This window comes from Mastigoproctus giganteus, chromosome 6 (assembly GCF_048544385.1).
Source record: "Mastigoproctus giganteus isolate SK-2022 chromosome 6, ASM4854438v1, whole genome shotgun sequence".
In the NCBI taxonomy this organism is placed as follows: Eukaryota; Metazoa; Arthropoda; class Arachnida; order Uropygi; family Thelyphonidae; genus Mastigoproctus; species Mastigoproctus giganteus.
In genome coordinates, this window is record NC_143580.1 from 169,583,392 (window position 1) to 169,600,315 (window position 16,924).

Sequence of the window (16,924 nt, forward strand, 5' to 3'; positions counted from 1 at the left end):
TATGATCTGTTTAGGAATTTGATTATGCAGTATTCTATTTTGGGTTTGTCGTCAAAGTCTATGCCAATTCTGAATTTAAATATGTCTTCTAGGGTAATGTTGAGGTCTTTGTTCTGTGTTCTGTGCTTTTGGTAAATCTTATTTAATGCTTTTAGCTTGCTTAATCTGATAGCAAATAGGGTATTGTGGATGCTTTTTATATTTATAATTATATAAATATAAAAAATTATATACATGTAAGATATGCGGTATACAATACATAAGACAAACTAGTACAGAGCTCCGCATTCGTATGAACCTTCATCGCTCGCAAATTAATAAATACGAAGAAAGCGCCACAAAAGATGGAAAATCAAGTAAAGCAGACAAATTCAATAATGAAATCAAATATAAATATTTCCAAAAACAAATTCACCAACACATCCATTGCCATCCTGGACATTATAGCAAATAAAGCCAAAAGAGAAATCGTGGAAGGCATGTTCATACTACTATATAAATCCTTTTACCCTTATGGACTAAACAATCGGTTTAATGGCAGAAACTTCACATACAATAGCCCCGAACAATGCACATACACTGTTTTTCAGATCAATAAAAATTGGAGTATTAACGGGATTAAGAATGGTAAAATATTGCAAGAGCATAACGAAAACAACTATAAAAAACCACAAAACATCAAAGACTTTGAAAAACTCATCACAGAATGGGACACCAAACCTATAAATATAAAATGATTAAGCAAGACTATTATGATGGATATGGATAAACACCACCACTGAAAACATACTAACCGGTTTCAGAGAAAACATAGCACTGCAAAAATATGATAAACAAGATAAACCTGGAAACTACAACCGCAAAGTAAAAGAATTGCAAAATAAATGTGATCACAAGCACAGATAAGGCAAACAACAATTTCAGCATTATCTGTAAAAAATTCTACATAGACAGTCAAAGAGGAATTGAATCACAATGACACATACAAATATATAAACACTAATCCAAACTGCATCAGCAAAAAAATCTTGGCTATGCACAAAAAGCACAAAATAAAAATAGACAGGACACAATACCCATACATATATTGGATACCTAAATTTCACAAGGTGCCTACCGGAAAAAGATTTATTACATCAGGCAAGAATAGTTACATAAAGTACTCTAGTAAGATAATGGAAGAAAAATTAAAAGACATAACCAATGAAATCAAGAACTCCAGAATCATCACCGACAACAAAAAATATTTGGAATATATCAAAAACCAAAACAATATCATCAAAAGTATATACACGTACGATTTTAAAAACCTATTCACAAGCATATCTCACGACAACCTAATCAAAGTACTCCAGCAACACTACGAAAAATATCACAAAATTATTAAATGCAACAAACAATATTGGAATGACCTCATCAAACTCAGTATCAAAGGCAACTATGTACTCATGGGTGACAAAATATACATACAAAGCCGGGAGATAGCTATGGGTTCTAGCAGTTCTTGCTCCATAGCTAACCTTTACCTGCACCACTATGAAAGCAGAATCATAGATAATATTACATATTACAGATATATAGATGATGTCCTAGTGATAAACCATGACAACTTTGGAACAGTAGCACAAGAAATTTACCCAACAGACCTGACAATCGAACGCACAAATCCAGATAATAACTAGCAAGCCGTCTGCTTAGACAGCGAAATTACTATCAACCAAAAAATAGTATATACACATCACTATGATAAGAGAGACCTCTTCGACTTCACTACAATAAAACTCGCCTACTGGGAAAACAATATAGCCAAACACATGCATGGAAACACCATAAGAAATCAAACAAACAGGTTGTTAAAAATATGCAACAATATAAATAGCACAAAAGAAGCCATTCAAAAACTCATAAAAACACTCGTGATAAATAAAATACCCATCCATTACAGCAGGCATCACATAAAAACAGCCATACACGCTAACCTAAGAACATACCACCCTAATGTCAACCCACATACATTCATTGAAAATATTCTAAAAATACCAAAGCAATAAATTATTTTATCCCATGTTTTAAATGGGTTTATTGCACTGAGACGAGGCTCGTCGTCTGACTGCACTACAAACCAATACAAAAAAATACCCTCCAGACAAAAATAAAAATACCGACATAATATCACCTAGTAAGAGGCTGTAAATAGCCATACCTTTGGACACATACATGCCGTTATGCCTAAGAAAAGTTATACTGGCACAGTCCGAGGTATGGCAAAGCAAATGTAAATACATTTATGTAATACATGTATAAATTCCAATGTTAACATATTTCATAAAGAATTAACAGCATAACTACCAAATCACCAAAGTTGCACTCAACCACTTACAACCTCCTCCCCACACACCACAAGCATTAGCATAGGATAACGGGGCCCGAAGCACCATCACGCCATTGATTACAGTATGTGCGACTGCATGACAAAACTTTGCTACATATAAAACGATTTGAAGGTGGGTAGTTCCCCCTTTATAAACTACAACATCTACTGGACTAGTTTTTTTTTTTTTTTTTTTGATTTGGTAGTTGTTGGTGCATCGGCTTCTGTGGCCATATTGCACCTCCCAAGGTTTTTGCAGTACTTTGATCCAAGCCCGAGGCGGGAATCGAACCCGCGACCTTTGGGTTGCCGGGCAGGTACTTTACCCACTCGGCTAGCCCGGTCGGCACTGGACTAGTAACGGTAAGTATGTACCTTCCCATTTTCGGATACATACCTGTAGGGCTTTGTGTCACCTATCTCAGTTTGCTGCATAGAACGCTGACAAGAACCAAAAATTTTAATACAAAAATAAATTTAAACATTATAATATAATTAATATAACTATACATAAATTAAGGAATAGCAAAACTGGTATAGGGACAACAGAAACGGGTATGTATGAGGCATTCGATCAGATGGGCCATCAATCTGCTCAAATTGTTAACCACGTGATGGAATGTATAATATTAAATTGCATTGTAATTTAGAATTTAGTATATTTATATGCATAATTATTAATTTTGATAAGATGTTAGCTGCAGGTAATGAAAATTCATCAGGCAATTGTAATGAAAATTCCTTACCATTAGGTAATAAGCTACATAAATATAATATGTTTATAGGCCCTACAGAATTAAGATAGCCTTAATGGACTAACCTGATTACCTGATCCGTAAGCACATTAATACCTATAGTCAAACGCCATTAATCGTAAACATCCCACAATAAGTTGAACATATAGATAATTATATATATATATATTATATAAATAATAATAATAAGTTGTAGTGATAAAGCGGAACATCTAAAAAAGAACAAAAAAATAATAATGATATATTATAAAGGGTTATGGATCTGGGACACTGCTAGTAATAGCAGAAATGCCCAGCAACCAAAATATAGGCAAAAAGATTATATAAATGTATGGGTAGGGGTGCTGACCTGTCAGGTGTAGTAACGATGGAAAAAATTAAAAGTGCCTGAAAAATAAAAACAGATTATATAAACATTTCAAGTAAAATTAAATGAAAATATATAAATAGTACTTAATGCTATAGGTCCTAAGATTTTAACTGTGTCATCAATGGTTGCCAGCCGAAACCAAAGGAAACACACCAATAAGCAAGGCCTCTGTTTCTGTTTGCTGTATACATAGCAGAGAGAAAAAGCGAGCAGACATATACATCATAGCCGACCCGACAGAGACCAAAAAAATAAATAAATAATAAAAAACAAAACCAATATAATACTAAAATAAATAAAAGGTAAAAATCAAAATTACACTAAAATTAAATCTTTAATTTTAGCATAATTTTGTTTAGGTTTAATTTTTTTATTTTTTTTTTAGGTTAGCAGGGTTATTAATAACAGTAATGACAGTATGTAGTAATGTCCAAGTTTGCAGATGATACACAGGTTGGCAGGGTTGTTAATAACAATAATGACAGTATGCTGTTGCAACAGGATCTGTAAAAGTTGGGTAGAAATGCTGAGAAGTGGCAACTGAAGTTTAAAATTGACAAATGAAGTACTGCATATGGGTAGCAGTAACCCCAGAGAAATGTACCAATTATGTGGTGTTACACTCAGGGTAGTGGAGAATGAAAGAGATCTTGGGGTAATTGTGCAGTCAGATATGAAGTTTTCTGAGAAGTGTAGACAGGCTGCCAGAGTAGGTCATGGGGTCTTGTCAATGATATACAGGAATTTTGTGAGCAGGGATAAGGAGGTGATTATCCCCTTGTATAAGGCAATGGTCAGGCCACGCCTTGAATACCGCATACAGGTCTGGAAGCCTCATTTTAGGAAGGATGTAGAGTAGTTGCTAGAACAAGTACAGAGAAGGGCAACAAGACTGGTAAAGAGAACAAAGAGGTGCTCTTATGAAGAAAGGCTTAAGTTCTGCAAATTGCAGCTTCTGGAGACTAGGCATCTGCGATCTGATTGAGGTGTATAAGGCCTTGAATGGATTGAGGAGGCTTAATGCTGATGTGATTCTTCCTCTTGATCAGATTACAAACCTCAGGGGACAGAGATTCAAACTGAGGAAAGACAGTTGTAAAATAGATGTGCAGAAGTATAACAGTTGCCAGTACGAGTCATCAGTTTTATCCAAAGCCAGACAAATAGGTATTTCTTAATTTTCATTTACTTTTATTTTATTTCGTTATTTTTTCCCATTCTCCCCCCCCCCTCACCTTTTGGGCTCTTTTGCTTTTTCTCCCCTTCCCCCAATCAACCATCAGATATGAAATCTCAAGCCATGTGGTTTCATGTGTATCATGACATGTGGTGATGATCTGCTGCAATTGAATGCAATTACATTCAATTGCATATAAAGACATTATTCCTTCAGTTCTGTTGGTGACAGCATGAATTATTTTATAATGGACATTCATTTGAATTTTCATTTTTAATTAAACCTTACGCCACATGATGTTACCAGAGACTACCACAAACACATCAAATACTTAATTTTTATATTACCCTGGGGAACATCACTAATAAAACATTAGTCCACAAAGAGCTGTGTCCATTGTTACCACTCTGTCTTCTCCCACTCAACCATCCTTTTATCCATTGTAGCAACTTGCCCTTAATGCCACTGCTAATCTAGAAATTTGCTAATCTAGATTTGGCTGTGTACTAATATGATGCATTTGCACTAACTTGTACATAGTCTAACTCTCTTGCAGCTTGAGGCATAAGCCCTAATGAATTATAGTCTTAATTCATCTGATATACCATCAGGCATTCTCATATTGTGGAGTTATACTTCATAACTGTTTTGCCTTCATTACATTACTTGGGTACCTACCCACCCACCGAAGAAGGGACAAATAGCCCTGAAACGGTGCCGTCTGGGTGGTGGTATCCACTGAGAATAAGTAATAATAGTCTTCTCCTTTAGATGAAGCATTACTTATTTGAAGTAGTGCAATGTCATGGCAACTCGTTGTGAAGGTATTCACAATATGAGATATAACTTAAATGATGCCGCTTTTGCAAATAATTTGCTAATCTAGATTTGGCTGTGTACTAATATGATGCATTTGCACTAACTTGTATATCATCATCATCATCATCATCATCAGCCATTTTCAATCCACTGCAGGATGAAGGCCTCTCCAGCAACTTTCCAGTTCCTTCTGTTTTGAGCACTGGCCATCCATTTACTACTCAAAAACTCATGAATTTCATCTATCCATCTCCGCCTTTGTCTTCCAGGTTTTCTTCTAGCTCCTCTTGGGTACCATTCTGTTATTTTCTTAGTCCATCTGTCATCATGTCTTCGAGCTAGGTGTCCTGCCCAAGACCATTTTAGTTCTTTAGTTTTGATAAGAATGTCCTTTACTTGAGTTTGCTGCCTAATCCATGTGTTTCTCTTCTTATCTAACAGTCTGATTCCCAATATAATTCGTTCCATTCTTCGCTGTGTAGTTCTCAGCTTCTCTTCCATTCTTTTGGTGAGTGCCCAAGTTTCACTTCCATAAGTCATGGTGGGGAGTATACATTGATTCATTATTTTACGTTTCAGAGAAACTGGGATATTGCTCTTCAGTATGTGACTATATTTCCTGAATGCTATCCATCCAAAATTTATTCTTCTCTTGACTTCCAGCCATTTATCATTATTACAGCTAATAACTTGTCCCAGATAAGTATATGACTCCACCTTTTCAATTACTGCTCCTTCAATCATTATTTCCCTTTCCGTGGCATACTTGTTCATCATTACTTTTGTTTTAGCCATATTCATCTTTAGTCCAAAATCCTTACTAACTGTGCATAACTGATTAAGATTTTCCTCTAATTCTTTGGGATTGTGGCTTATGACCACAATGTCATCTGCAAATCGTAAATGGTTTAGGTACTCTCCGTTCACATTGACTCCTTTCTGTGACCAGTCTAATCTGAAAGCTTCCTCAAGGGCAGCAGTAAACAGCTTCGGAGATGTGTCTCCTTGTCGAACTCCTTTCTCGATTTTAAATTTGCTACTGTCTTTGTCTAGTCTAATAAAGGATGTAGCACTCTCATATATTTTCTTCAAAATCATAATATATGGAGTATCTATGCCTTGTCTTTCCAGTGCCCGAAACATTGCCTTATGCTGTATGGAGTCAAATGCCTTTTCATAATCCACAAATGCCAGGCATAATGGTGTTTTATATTCATTTGCTTTCTCCATTAGCTGTGATATTACGTGAAGGTGATCCATAGTTGAGAATCCTGTCCTAAAGCCAGCTTGCTCTTTCGGTTGATTCTCATCAAGTATTCTTTCTAATCTGTTAGTAATGACCCTTGTGAACAACTTGTAGATATGGGATAACAAGCTAATTGGTCTATAATTTCCAATTTCTGATTTATCTCCTTTCTTATGCAGCAAAACTATGATTGCATTATTCCACTGCTTAGGCATCACACCTTTTCTAATGCACTTTGTGAAGAGCCTTGCCAGTTTTTGTGTTATGTCTCTTCCTCCCAATTTTAACAACTCTACAGTAACTTCATCTTCCCCCGGGGCTTTCCGATTCTTCATTTTCTTCAATGCATGTTCTACCTCATCAGGAAGAATATCGGGTATGTCGTATGTGTTGCTACTTTGCAATCCATCTTCCCCACTGCTGGTATCATTCCCTCGCTCCTTGTATAATTCTCTATAGTAGTCTTCTGCTATTTGAATTATGCCTTCTCTGCTGTTTATAAGTACACCATCGCTATTCTTCAGTTTCAGTATCATTTGTCTTTCTGTATTACTGCTCATGGCTGCTGATTTAAATCCTTTGTTTTCCCTTAATGCTTGTTCTACTTTTCTTGTGTTAAATCTTCTTATGTCCTCTCTGAGTCTCTTTCTAATGGCTTTGCATAACTCAGTATACTCAATTTTCTCCCTGTCAGTGTTTTTCTTGCTCTTCATTTGTCGTCTTTGGTTCATCATGACAAGTGTTTCTTGACTAATTTTTTCTTCTTTGGATTTCTGTTTCCCTATAGGTTTCTTGGGCTTTATCACTTTCAGAAAGTTGTAATATTCCTAGTCGATATCTTGGTCCTGAGCAGTCTGCAGAAGCTCAAACTTGTTCTTAAGTTCCAGTACATACTGCTTTTTCTCCTCCTCTGTTATTTCAAAGACCTTTGTATTATTTACTCGAGTCAGTTTTTTCCTTTCCTTTCCTACATCTATATCAAGTGTACATCTTACCATTCTATGATCACTTCCAACATTTACCTTATTCAGGACGGTAACATCCTTCACAATATATCTTCTGTTAGTGAGGATGAAGTCGATTTCATTAGTTGTTGATCCATTTGGACTCTTCCATGTCCACTTCCTGTTCACCCTTTTCTTGAAAAAAGTGTTCATTACTGACATTCCTTGAGATTCTGCAAATTCCACAAGTCTTTCACCTCTTTTATTTCTTTCACCAATTCCAAAATTTCCTATAGTTCCTCTTTCTGCGCTGTTTTGCCTTTTTCCAACCTTAGCATTGAAGTCCCCCATGATAATAGTGTAGTGGGTTTTCTGCTCATCTACAAGACTCTCAATTTCAGTGTACATTTCTTCAACCTCTTCATCATCATGGCTCGATGTTGGTGCATAAATCATTATAATCTTTAGCTTGTACCTCTTAGAAATCTTGAGTATTAGTCTTGACACCCTTGGTGATGTACTTTTGAATTCCAAAATGTTGTTTTTAAAATCTTTATGGACCAGAAACCCAACTCCACCTTCACTCCTTTCACTGTTTCCATTGGTGTACAGCAGATTTCCACTTGATAAACTTATAAGTGATTCATTTCTTCTTCTTGTTTCAGCCAAACCAATGATATTCCAATTCACATTTTCTAATTCCTTTTCCAGTTCTAATATCCTGTCTTCACCGATGAGTGATCGTACGTTATAACAGGCCAAGTTCAATTTCCGTGCATGGCAGCCTGGTCGTACCCAGAGATTCTTAGCACCCTCTGCTTCCACTCTGATCCTCTCGCTGCCGTAAGAGGGAGAGTGAAAGCTGCTGGGGACTGAGGGCCATTTGTATTGTTGTGCTCTCATTGCTGGAGGGTTTGGTCTTTTCCTCTTCACGCTGACCAGGCGTCTTGAAGAGAACCACTCTACACGTTCGTTGCCACCTAAGTGACGTAACAGGGCTTACCATCGAGAAGGTGTGCATGAGTGGATTTTAGGGAGGCAGGCCAACCGGACTTCTCCTAAATCTTCTGTAATAGAGAGATATTGGATCCATCAGTGTTTTAGGCTGAGTGTCTGATAACACACAGGATACCTGTTCCCCTCTAAGCCCCACTTGTATATAGTAGTAATAACTTAATATTTTAACTTTATTTTTATAATAGTAGTAAATTAAATAGTAATAAATGAACAAACGTCTAACCTTACAAACTGTGATACTTATGTCAGATAATATACGTTCATTTAATTTTCTTCCCCTTCATCACTGCTAAGCAAAATCTCTTCTGCATCATCTAGATTTCGTGTACATTCTGCTCTCTTTAAAAGTCACTAACTGCCTGCTTTGAAGTCAAATTTTTATGGTCTCAAACAAGCACAAGTTCAATAGCACAGAACCTAACCCAGGGATCTACTAACAAACCGACACTTTGGACAGTTTCAAAAAAAAAAAAAAAAAAAATGTATGTTCTTATATAAAGTTATTATATAGGAACATAAAATTATTAAAATTATATCAAAGCTTAATTTTTCTTGCTTTAGTGTTAGCAAAATTTGTGATAAAACGATATGATCTCTTGTCCTGATATTGATCTCAAATAATTCTTAACAAGTTTAAACTTGCTTAACCTCCTTTTGGCAGACTACTGTTGTTGGTATTGTAAGAAATATTTTAAGAGCTTTTTCAATACTACATAGGTTTCTTGTATGGGTGATATACTGTATGGGGATTTTTGTTTTCTAATATTTCAATTATTTGGTGTTTACACCAAATAATTGAAATATTAGAAAACAATTGGTCTTGATTAATTTCAAATTTCAAATTAATCAAGACCAATTAATTTAAATTGGTCTTGATTAATTTCAGGGTATTTTCTTGACAATAAGATAGCTTTAGTTTCTAAATCCTCAATTGTCATTGAATGGAATGCTTTGCCAGTCAAAAAATTAAAGTCTTCTGCTATCTTTTTATAGATTCAAATCTTTCATTGAACTGCATTATAATAGAATCAATTATTGAAAAACAAGAAATTTTTATTCCATCAAAGTTCGACGATTCATTTTCAGCATGCAAACCTGGCAATTTTCTTTTGTTTCACCTTCCTCTTGTCAACTGGTACTAGTTTCATTTTTTGCAAGTTTCCTGAATTTCAGTAAAAACATTATAAATTTCGTTATTTCTTAGATCTTTAAAATAATCTACAATTTCTTTAATTAATATGGATGATCAATAAATATCCTGATCTGTTTTTGCAGTGATATGTTGACTATTTATCCTTCCCAGTATCAAATTCCACAGGCTTAAAAACGTAATAAACAATATAACTACTCATTTGACGTTGCAATGATTTAGCAAGAGATAATGGGTCACCAAGTAAATAATCATCTTTCATTTTGTTTAATAATAAAATAATTGGTTTGAGTTGCCCATATACAGCACTTATGGCATTTACTTTTGAACACTATCTTGTATCAGCATGTCTCTTCAGGCTGATTTTTATGACCAATAATAGTTTTTCCTATCTGCTAGGGACGAAGAGAAAAAATTTTACAATGACTGTACAGTTCTGAAAAATGTCACAACATTTGCATTAATGCTGGCTGCATGTACGCCTATCAAATTAAGATTTGATAGGGATAATTCTCCTTTTAAAATATGGCTTGGACACCTTTGTACTTTCCTGACATATTGGTACCATTATCTTTTACCATGTATATTTTCAAATTAATAAGGCTATCTTGAATTAGTTTTTCCTTAATTTATGATGCAATTTCCTCTCCCATTTTTTCTGTTGTGTTTACAAAATCGATGAACCTTTCTTCAATTGTATGTTTATCGTCTGAAAATTTTACATACCAAATAATTTCTGTTAACTGGTCTCTGGGTGATACATCTGGAATGCTATCAAATATTATAATATATTTAGCTGTTTGGATTTCTTTTATTATTTCACTTTGTACTTTTGATGCTAACAAATTAATAAATTCATTCACAATTTCTGGCAATAATTAGTGTGGTGTTTACCATGTGATTCCAGTGCATTTTTCACACCAACATCAAATTGGCTGATAAATTTGATCAAGTTTAAAAATATACCACAATATTTTTTTTCAGTATCGATATTATTAGCATGTCCAAGAAATGGCAAATTATTTTCAGCACAGAACAACATACATTTTAATATTATATTTTCAATATATGGCACCATTTCGAAATTTCACTTCTTAGTGCTGCTTGTGCATCGTCAATTAGCTCACCTTTTTGAAGGCCCTTTTCTAATAATTTCCATTTTGTGAAATTGTTTATGTGTTGTAACGAATTCTCACAAAATAGAACATTTTGTTTTAGATATTTCCAGTCCTTAAATCCATCTAAGCTGCAAAATGGAACATTATTTGTGCCAGATACAAAAAAGAGGCATGGAAAACAATATATTGCATTTTTGTTTTTAAATAAAATAACCATTTCCTCTCTTGCTTTCGATACCTTCATTTTTGTATTTCCACATATTATTAAAACATCGGCCATAAGTGACAGGATACGTATTAAACACTATATTCAGGACTGTGTTGCACTATAAGAGATCTGTTTTTATGGATATTAAAATTCCATATGGTTGGATCATTAAAATTCAGACTTACATGTTCTGTATTAATATTATTGCTGTCATCATTTTCTTCTGCCAATGTTGTTCGTTAATTCTTTTAAAATAATGTTAACTATTTGGGTTTTTCTTGGATTTCCATTTCAGTGGCATCATCATTTGTTTCATCCTCATTCAAATTATGTTTGTTTTTGATGTCACTTTCAGATTTGGAGTCGCTTATTGTAAGCCAGTTTTATAAACTACCTGAATCTCCCCCTTCCCTGCGCTTCCACTTTTTTCCTTTGGGCTTTTGTTGTTTTAATTAAATTATAAATCACAATATCTACAATTACCCATTTATACAGCAAGCATAAAAACACCATAAAACACATTATAACTTCTAACTTATTCAGTATCATACAAAGTACACAATATGTGAATTGAGAACTGCTATACCTTCAAGCATGTGCTGATGAAGGGGTCGCCTGATTAGTCCCTTCAAAGTTACATTCTGGATGGAAAATAGATCTATCCTGCTATGCAGTATGTACTCAAATAGCCTCGGGTGTCGAAATAGCTTGGCATGGAACTGATGTGGCCTGTCAGTAGCGCCCTTCTGATACCAGTACCCTTGGGTACCTGCCCCAATGCCAAAAGATGACCAAAAAATTTAGCTCTAATCTAAGAACCATATTACTTGATTGGTAAAATTCTGGGCAATTAACAAAAAAAAAAAAAAAAAAAAAAAAGAAGAAGAAGAAGAATTCAAACTGGTGAGAAACATTCTCATTTGGCTATTAATGTCGTGAATGATGATCTGGATGTTATAGTGGTTACTGGTCTTTGTTCTCCTTTTGTTGCATACATATTACAGAAAAATTAGATGGTGCTTAATTTTTCTCAATTTATTGTTTCCTAACACATGTGGAATACTTGTTAAATTATTCAGAAAATGCAATCAGACTTTTTTAAGTACTAAAATTGCAATTTGTGGAGATTTTAATACAAAATATGTTGCTTGGTATAATTTTTCAAATGACTCATGCAGTAAATGCATGAGACATTTGAAAAAAGTTTTTAAAATGACTCATGTAGTGGAATAATTTATATTACAACATGATCTGGTTACATTAAATAAACCTAATATGCCCTTTTGAATTTTCTAGGTCAAAAAATTGTTGACCTGACCTTTGCTACAATGCCAATGACACCATATGTTTTTTCATAGCATATATACAAAAATTGGGTCACTTCTGATCACCATGCTATTGACTTTTGTATATCATTTCCACCTAAAGTTGCACAAAATTCTCTTAATAGAACTGCAAGATATTCTAATAAATGTGTTAAATTGGAGAAATTTCATTCTGCATTAACAATTGCTTTTACAGATGCAGGAAAACTGGAAAATATTTCTACAATGGAATTGGTGAATTATGTACAAAATTCTATTATTAAAGCAGCCAATTTATCTGTTAAAAATAAAATTAATTGTGACAAAATAATTCCCTGGTGAAATAGGGACTTAACTGAAACCAGGTGTGCACAGTCCACCAAGCATACACACGAGGTTTCAGTGCTGCAGGCATTCTGGGCTTCCTGCATAGGCAGAACAGTTGAAAATCATTTACAGAACACTTAAAAGACCATATAATAAGGCCATTGTAAATAGTCAAACTGAGTTTGGAAAAATTGAGACTTGGAAATATTTATACAATAGAATGGTAACAAAGACCCTGGAGGTATTTTACTCAAATCAGTTTAAAGATAAAATCCACTCTCGAATTATTTATAAAACCATAATCACATAGTGTTGAAACCACTTACCTGGAATGAATTTGTAAACAAGATTTTAGATGCATTTAACTGATGGCACTGAAATGTATTTAGAAGATAGAGAAGATCCTTCTCTCACTACTCTTCATGGGCTAATGTTATTAGTGGAGTTCCACAGGGTTCAGTACTGGGCCCATTATTGTTTTCTATATATATTAATTATACTGATGAAGGTATATAGGGCTTGATATCTAAGTTTGCAGATGATACAAAGGTTGGCACGGTGGTTAATCAATCAATCTTCCAAAAAGATTGATGGCACACAATGTACAGTTTATCAGTAAATTAAATTTGTGTGCTGATCAGCTTGAAATTTCAATTCTGAAGATAGGAAAACTTCACAGAAAAAGATGTACAGCTTCAACTTTCGGTGAACGTAAAGAAAGTCAACACAAGAACCAAGGCAAACTAAGGGAAACTTACCGGACAAAATGGTTTGCTGCTACCCTAGTTTCTCCCTGCATTCTCGGTAAACAGATGGTGTGTGTTATCGGTATCAGCAGTAGAGGTCGAGAATGATATACTGATTGACACATAAGCATGACAGACGATGTACTGATTGGTGTGTGAACACAACAGAAGATAACATCATAGCATTAATTAACTTTATGATACGTATATATATAAAGAATCTTTCTATCTTTTCCTGTTATTTCAAGGTTAGGTTAGGAAACATTTTTACATTTTGTACATTTTTAAGGTTAGGAAACCTAACCTTAAAAATGTACAAAGAAATCAGTAATATGTTTTTTTTTAATAGCGAAAACACTCACGAACTCCAATAATCTGATTTTAATAATGAGGAAAAAACTGATCATTACATCGTCTGTCATGCCTATGTGTCAATCAGTATATAATTCTTGACTTCTACTGCTGCTGCTGATAACATGTACCATCTGTTTAGGGAGAAGCAGTGATAGCAGCAAACCAGTTTGTCTGGTAAGTTTCCCGTGATTCTCTTGTTGACTTTCTTTACCTTAGTCCAAATTTCCTATCTATTAAAGCAGTGTGGAAGTATTACAAGGGCTTTGGTCAGATATTTTATTGAAGCCACGGAAGACTAACAACACCATGTTATCTTCACAGAGAGCAATGTAAATGAAGGTTTGCTGAAAAAAAAGTAAAATAATATACAGTATATATTTCTATTAACTTTTATACTTGATCTTGGTTTTTTGCATAATGCATTGCAAGAATTATCAGAATTAAGTCTTGAATCTGAAAACTGAGAAATCACCATTTCCATTTCAAATCAAAAAGTCACAGTTAAGTTTATCAAAAACAGGAAGGCTATACTATACTGGACTGTATAGTACTATAAAGAAGCCATTCATGCATATGAAAAAAATTCAAAGGCTGTGCTCTTAACAGCAAAACTGGCAGAAATTAATCACATTCTAATAAAATCCAGTGGAATTTTATGATAGTTTGTAGGAGCACATGAAGGAATGTAAGGGGGAAACACATGCTTTCTCAGAAAGGCCCAGAATTGCCCAAATAGGCCAAATTTTGGACTCTAGATAATGCAAATAAAAATTTGACTAGAGAATGAGAAAAAACAAATAACTGGAATTAGTTATTTGAACAAGAAGCTGAACTGTAATCTGCCAGAATCAGAGATAACAATGCTATCATGCTAAGAAGTATTCATCGAATTCATCATGTACAATTTACCTTATTTCATTAATTAATAAAACTACTAAAGAAGGGCAAGAACATTCTCAGAAAAATATAACTATTAGTTAAAATTATTAAAGGTTACTAATTTGTTAGTAAATCATAAGTGGTCTCACAATACAGCAAAATGCCTTGTCTGAATAATTAACAGATAACTTGCATTATTAATATGACCTTGAGAGAACCTATAATAACTCAGATTCTTCAATTTAAATTGATAGTTTGAAGAATGGTGTGTGTGTGTGTGTGTGTGTGTGTTGCAATTTTTTATAAAAAAAAAGTATTAAAATCTAGGTAAACTTCCAGATGTCATTTCATTTTATAGATCATTATAGTGATGACTATGTTGTAGCATAGAAAAATGTAAAGCTTACCTTAGATGAAGATTCCTGATCTGCAGAAGCCGATGACAAGGTAGGATCGTTTTGCAATGTTGCTGAAGCCACTTCAGCTAGCATATGTAAAAGAGGTACAGAAGAGAAGGCCTTTCCTGTGGAAAATGAATCCCCTTCTGTAGTTTTGAATGGCAAACATATTGAATGACCTGTAATGACAATGTTAGTTATAAATATCAATGAACATAATATTTATCTTCTATAAACATAACCACAACAAACAGCAAGGACTTACTGTGCTGGTGCTCAACGCCAAGGAACAAAAAAAAAATTTAAATAAAAAAAAATAAAAAACTTTGATTAGATTATGATTTATTCTTAATAACATGCAAAAACTAAACAATTTCAATTTAAAATTAGAATTATGCAAATAAGTTTATGATTGACCAAATACAGTATGACAATAACCCATGGAAACATATTCTAGTTAGGTATGTTATCTCTGAGTAGGAATGAGACATGACATGGATTCAGTGTGTTGACACAAGCTCAGTAAGATTTCAGGGACAGGGCCTGTGACTGGCCCTTCATCTATATAGCAGCGGTTCCCAACCGGGGGTTCGCACTAAAAATTCTATAATGGTGTCTGTTTAGATTTACATAGGTATATTATTGTAAACTGTTATTGTTATTTGGTTTTTAGGAGCATTAGCAACTAAGGCCATATTGCTCCGGGAATATGCAGTGGTCATTCCCTTGACCTTTCTGCATCCTCCGTATTTGGTGGCGACGGGCTCGAACCCCTGGTCTAATCAAGAAGCATGTGCTACACACTGCTGCTGCTCCTTCCCACCTGGCTACGGAGGTGCCTATTGTAAACTACAAAATATAACTAATAATAAACAATAAAGTAAAATAAAATTAAATAAAAAGTAAAGAATTGCCAAAGAAAGAAAGAAAAACCTTATCTCCCACAATTCCTTATAATTAGTTTACTATCTTACAGTATATCATGTTAAATAAATATGTTTTCCATGCTAATTTTTTTTTTTGATTCTCAAAGACCATTGTTATGTGCAGGTACTTTTTTTTTAGAACTGTGCTTAGTACAGTTACTTAGTACTGTGCATGGGCTGAAAGTTGAAAAGTTGAAAGAAGGTACTTGTTGACATTAGACTTGAACTTCTGCAGATTGTAATTTTCAGGAAATATGTATGAAGGAAGGTTGTTCCAGAAAATGGAAACTGAGTGAATAAATAAGGAAGAAGAAAAGTTGGTTCTGTAAGTTTGAAGTTGGACAGTAAAAGGATGTTGACTGGTTGCAACACGTGTTCGGATTGCTTTGAAAAAGAGAGCGGGAATTATAGAAGCCAATTCAGAAGAACAGTGCTCGTAGAAGTATCTATAGAAAGGTCTGTGAGACAGAGAGTGGGGAGACTCTGTTAGAGATGAGACTGTTGCGCAGGTAGCACAGTGGTATCATCACCATCCTCCCCACACTAGTTGGAAAAGGCCCGGGTTCAAATCCTGTCGATGACACGAGGAATTTTAATGGGCTTTTTTTACTCAGTGACTGAGTTAGTTGGTCTCAGACACAATAAATATATGGGTAGATGTAATCATTTACGGGTGACCCTAATATCATAATTTGTTTTGTTTTTTTGTTAGAGATGAGACATTAATTAACCTAACTGCCTTCTTTTGAACAGAATCTAGAAGCTTGAGAGAGGTTTTGGGGGCACTGCCCCAGATGTGGGAACAATATTCCGTG

General features: G+C 34.4%; 1 protein-coding gene across 1 annotated transcript in view; it reads right to left on the bottom strand.

The window, feature by feature from the left end:
* LOC150084741 (uncharacterized) overlaps nt 1–15,243 on the bottom strand; it is a gene marked incomplete at its 5' end in the record, with an annotated part of 120,705 nt that extends 105,462 nt beyond the window's left edge. Inside the window, one exon of the mRNA XM_090376343.1 lies at nt 15,193–15,243. Coding sequence (XP_090232469.1) covers nt 15,193–15,243 — 51 coding nt within the window. The remainder of the gene's footprint in view (nt 1–15,192) is intronic.
* Between the last annotated feature and the right edge of the window lie 1,681 nt (nt 15,244–16,924).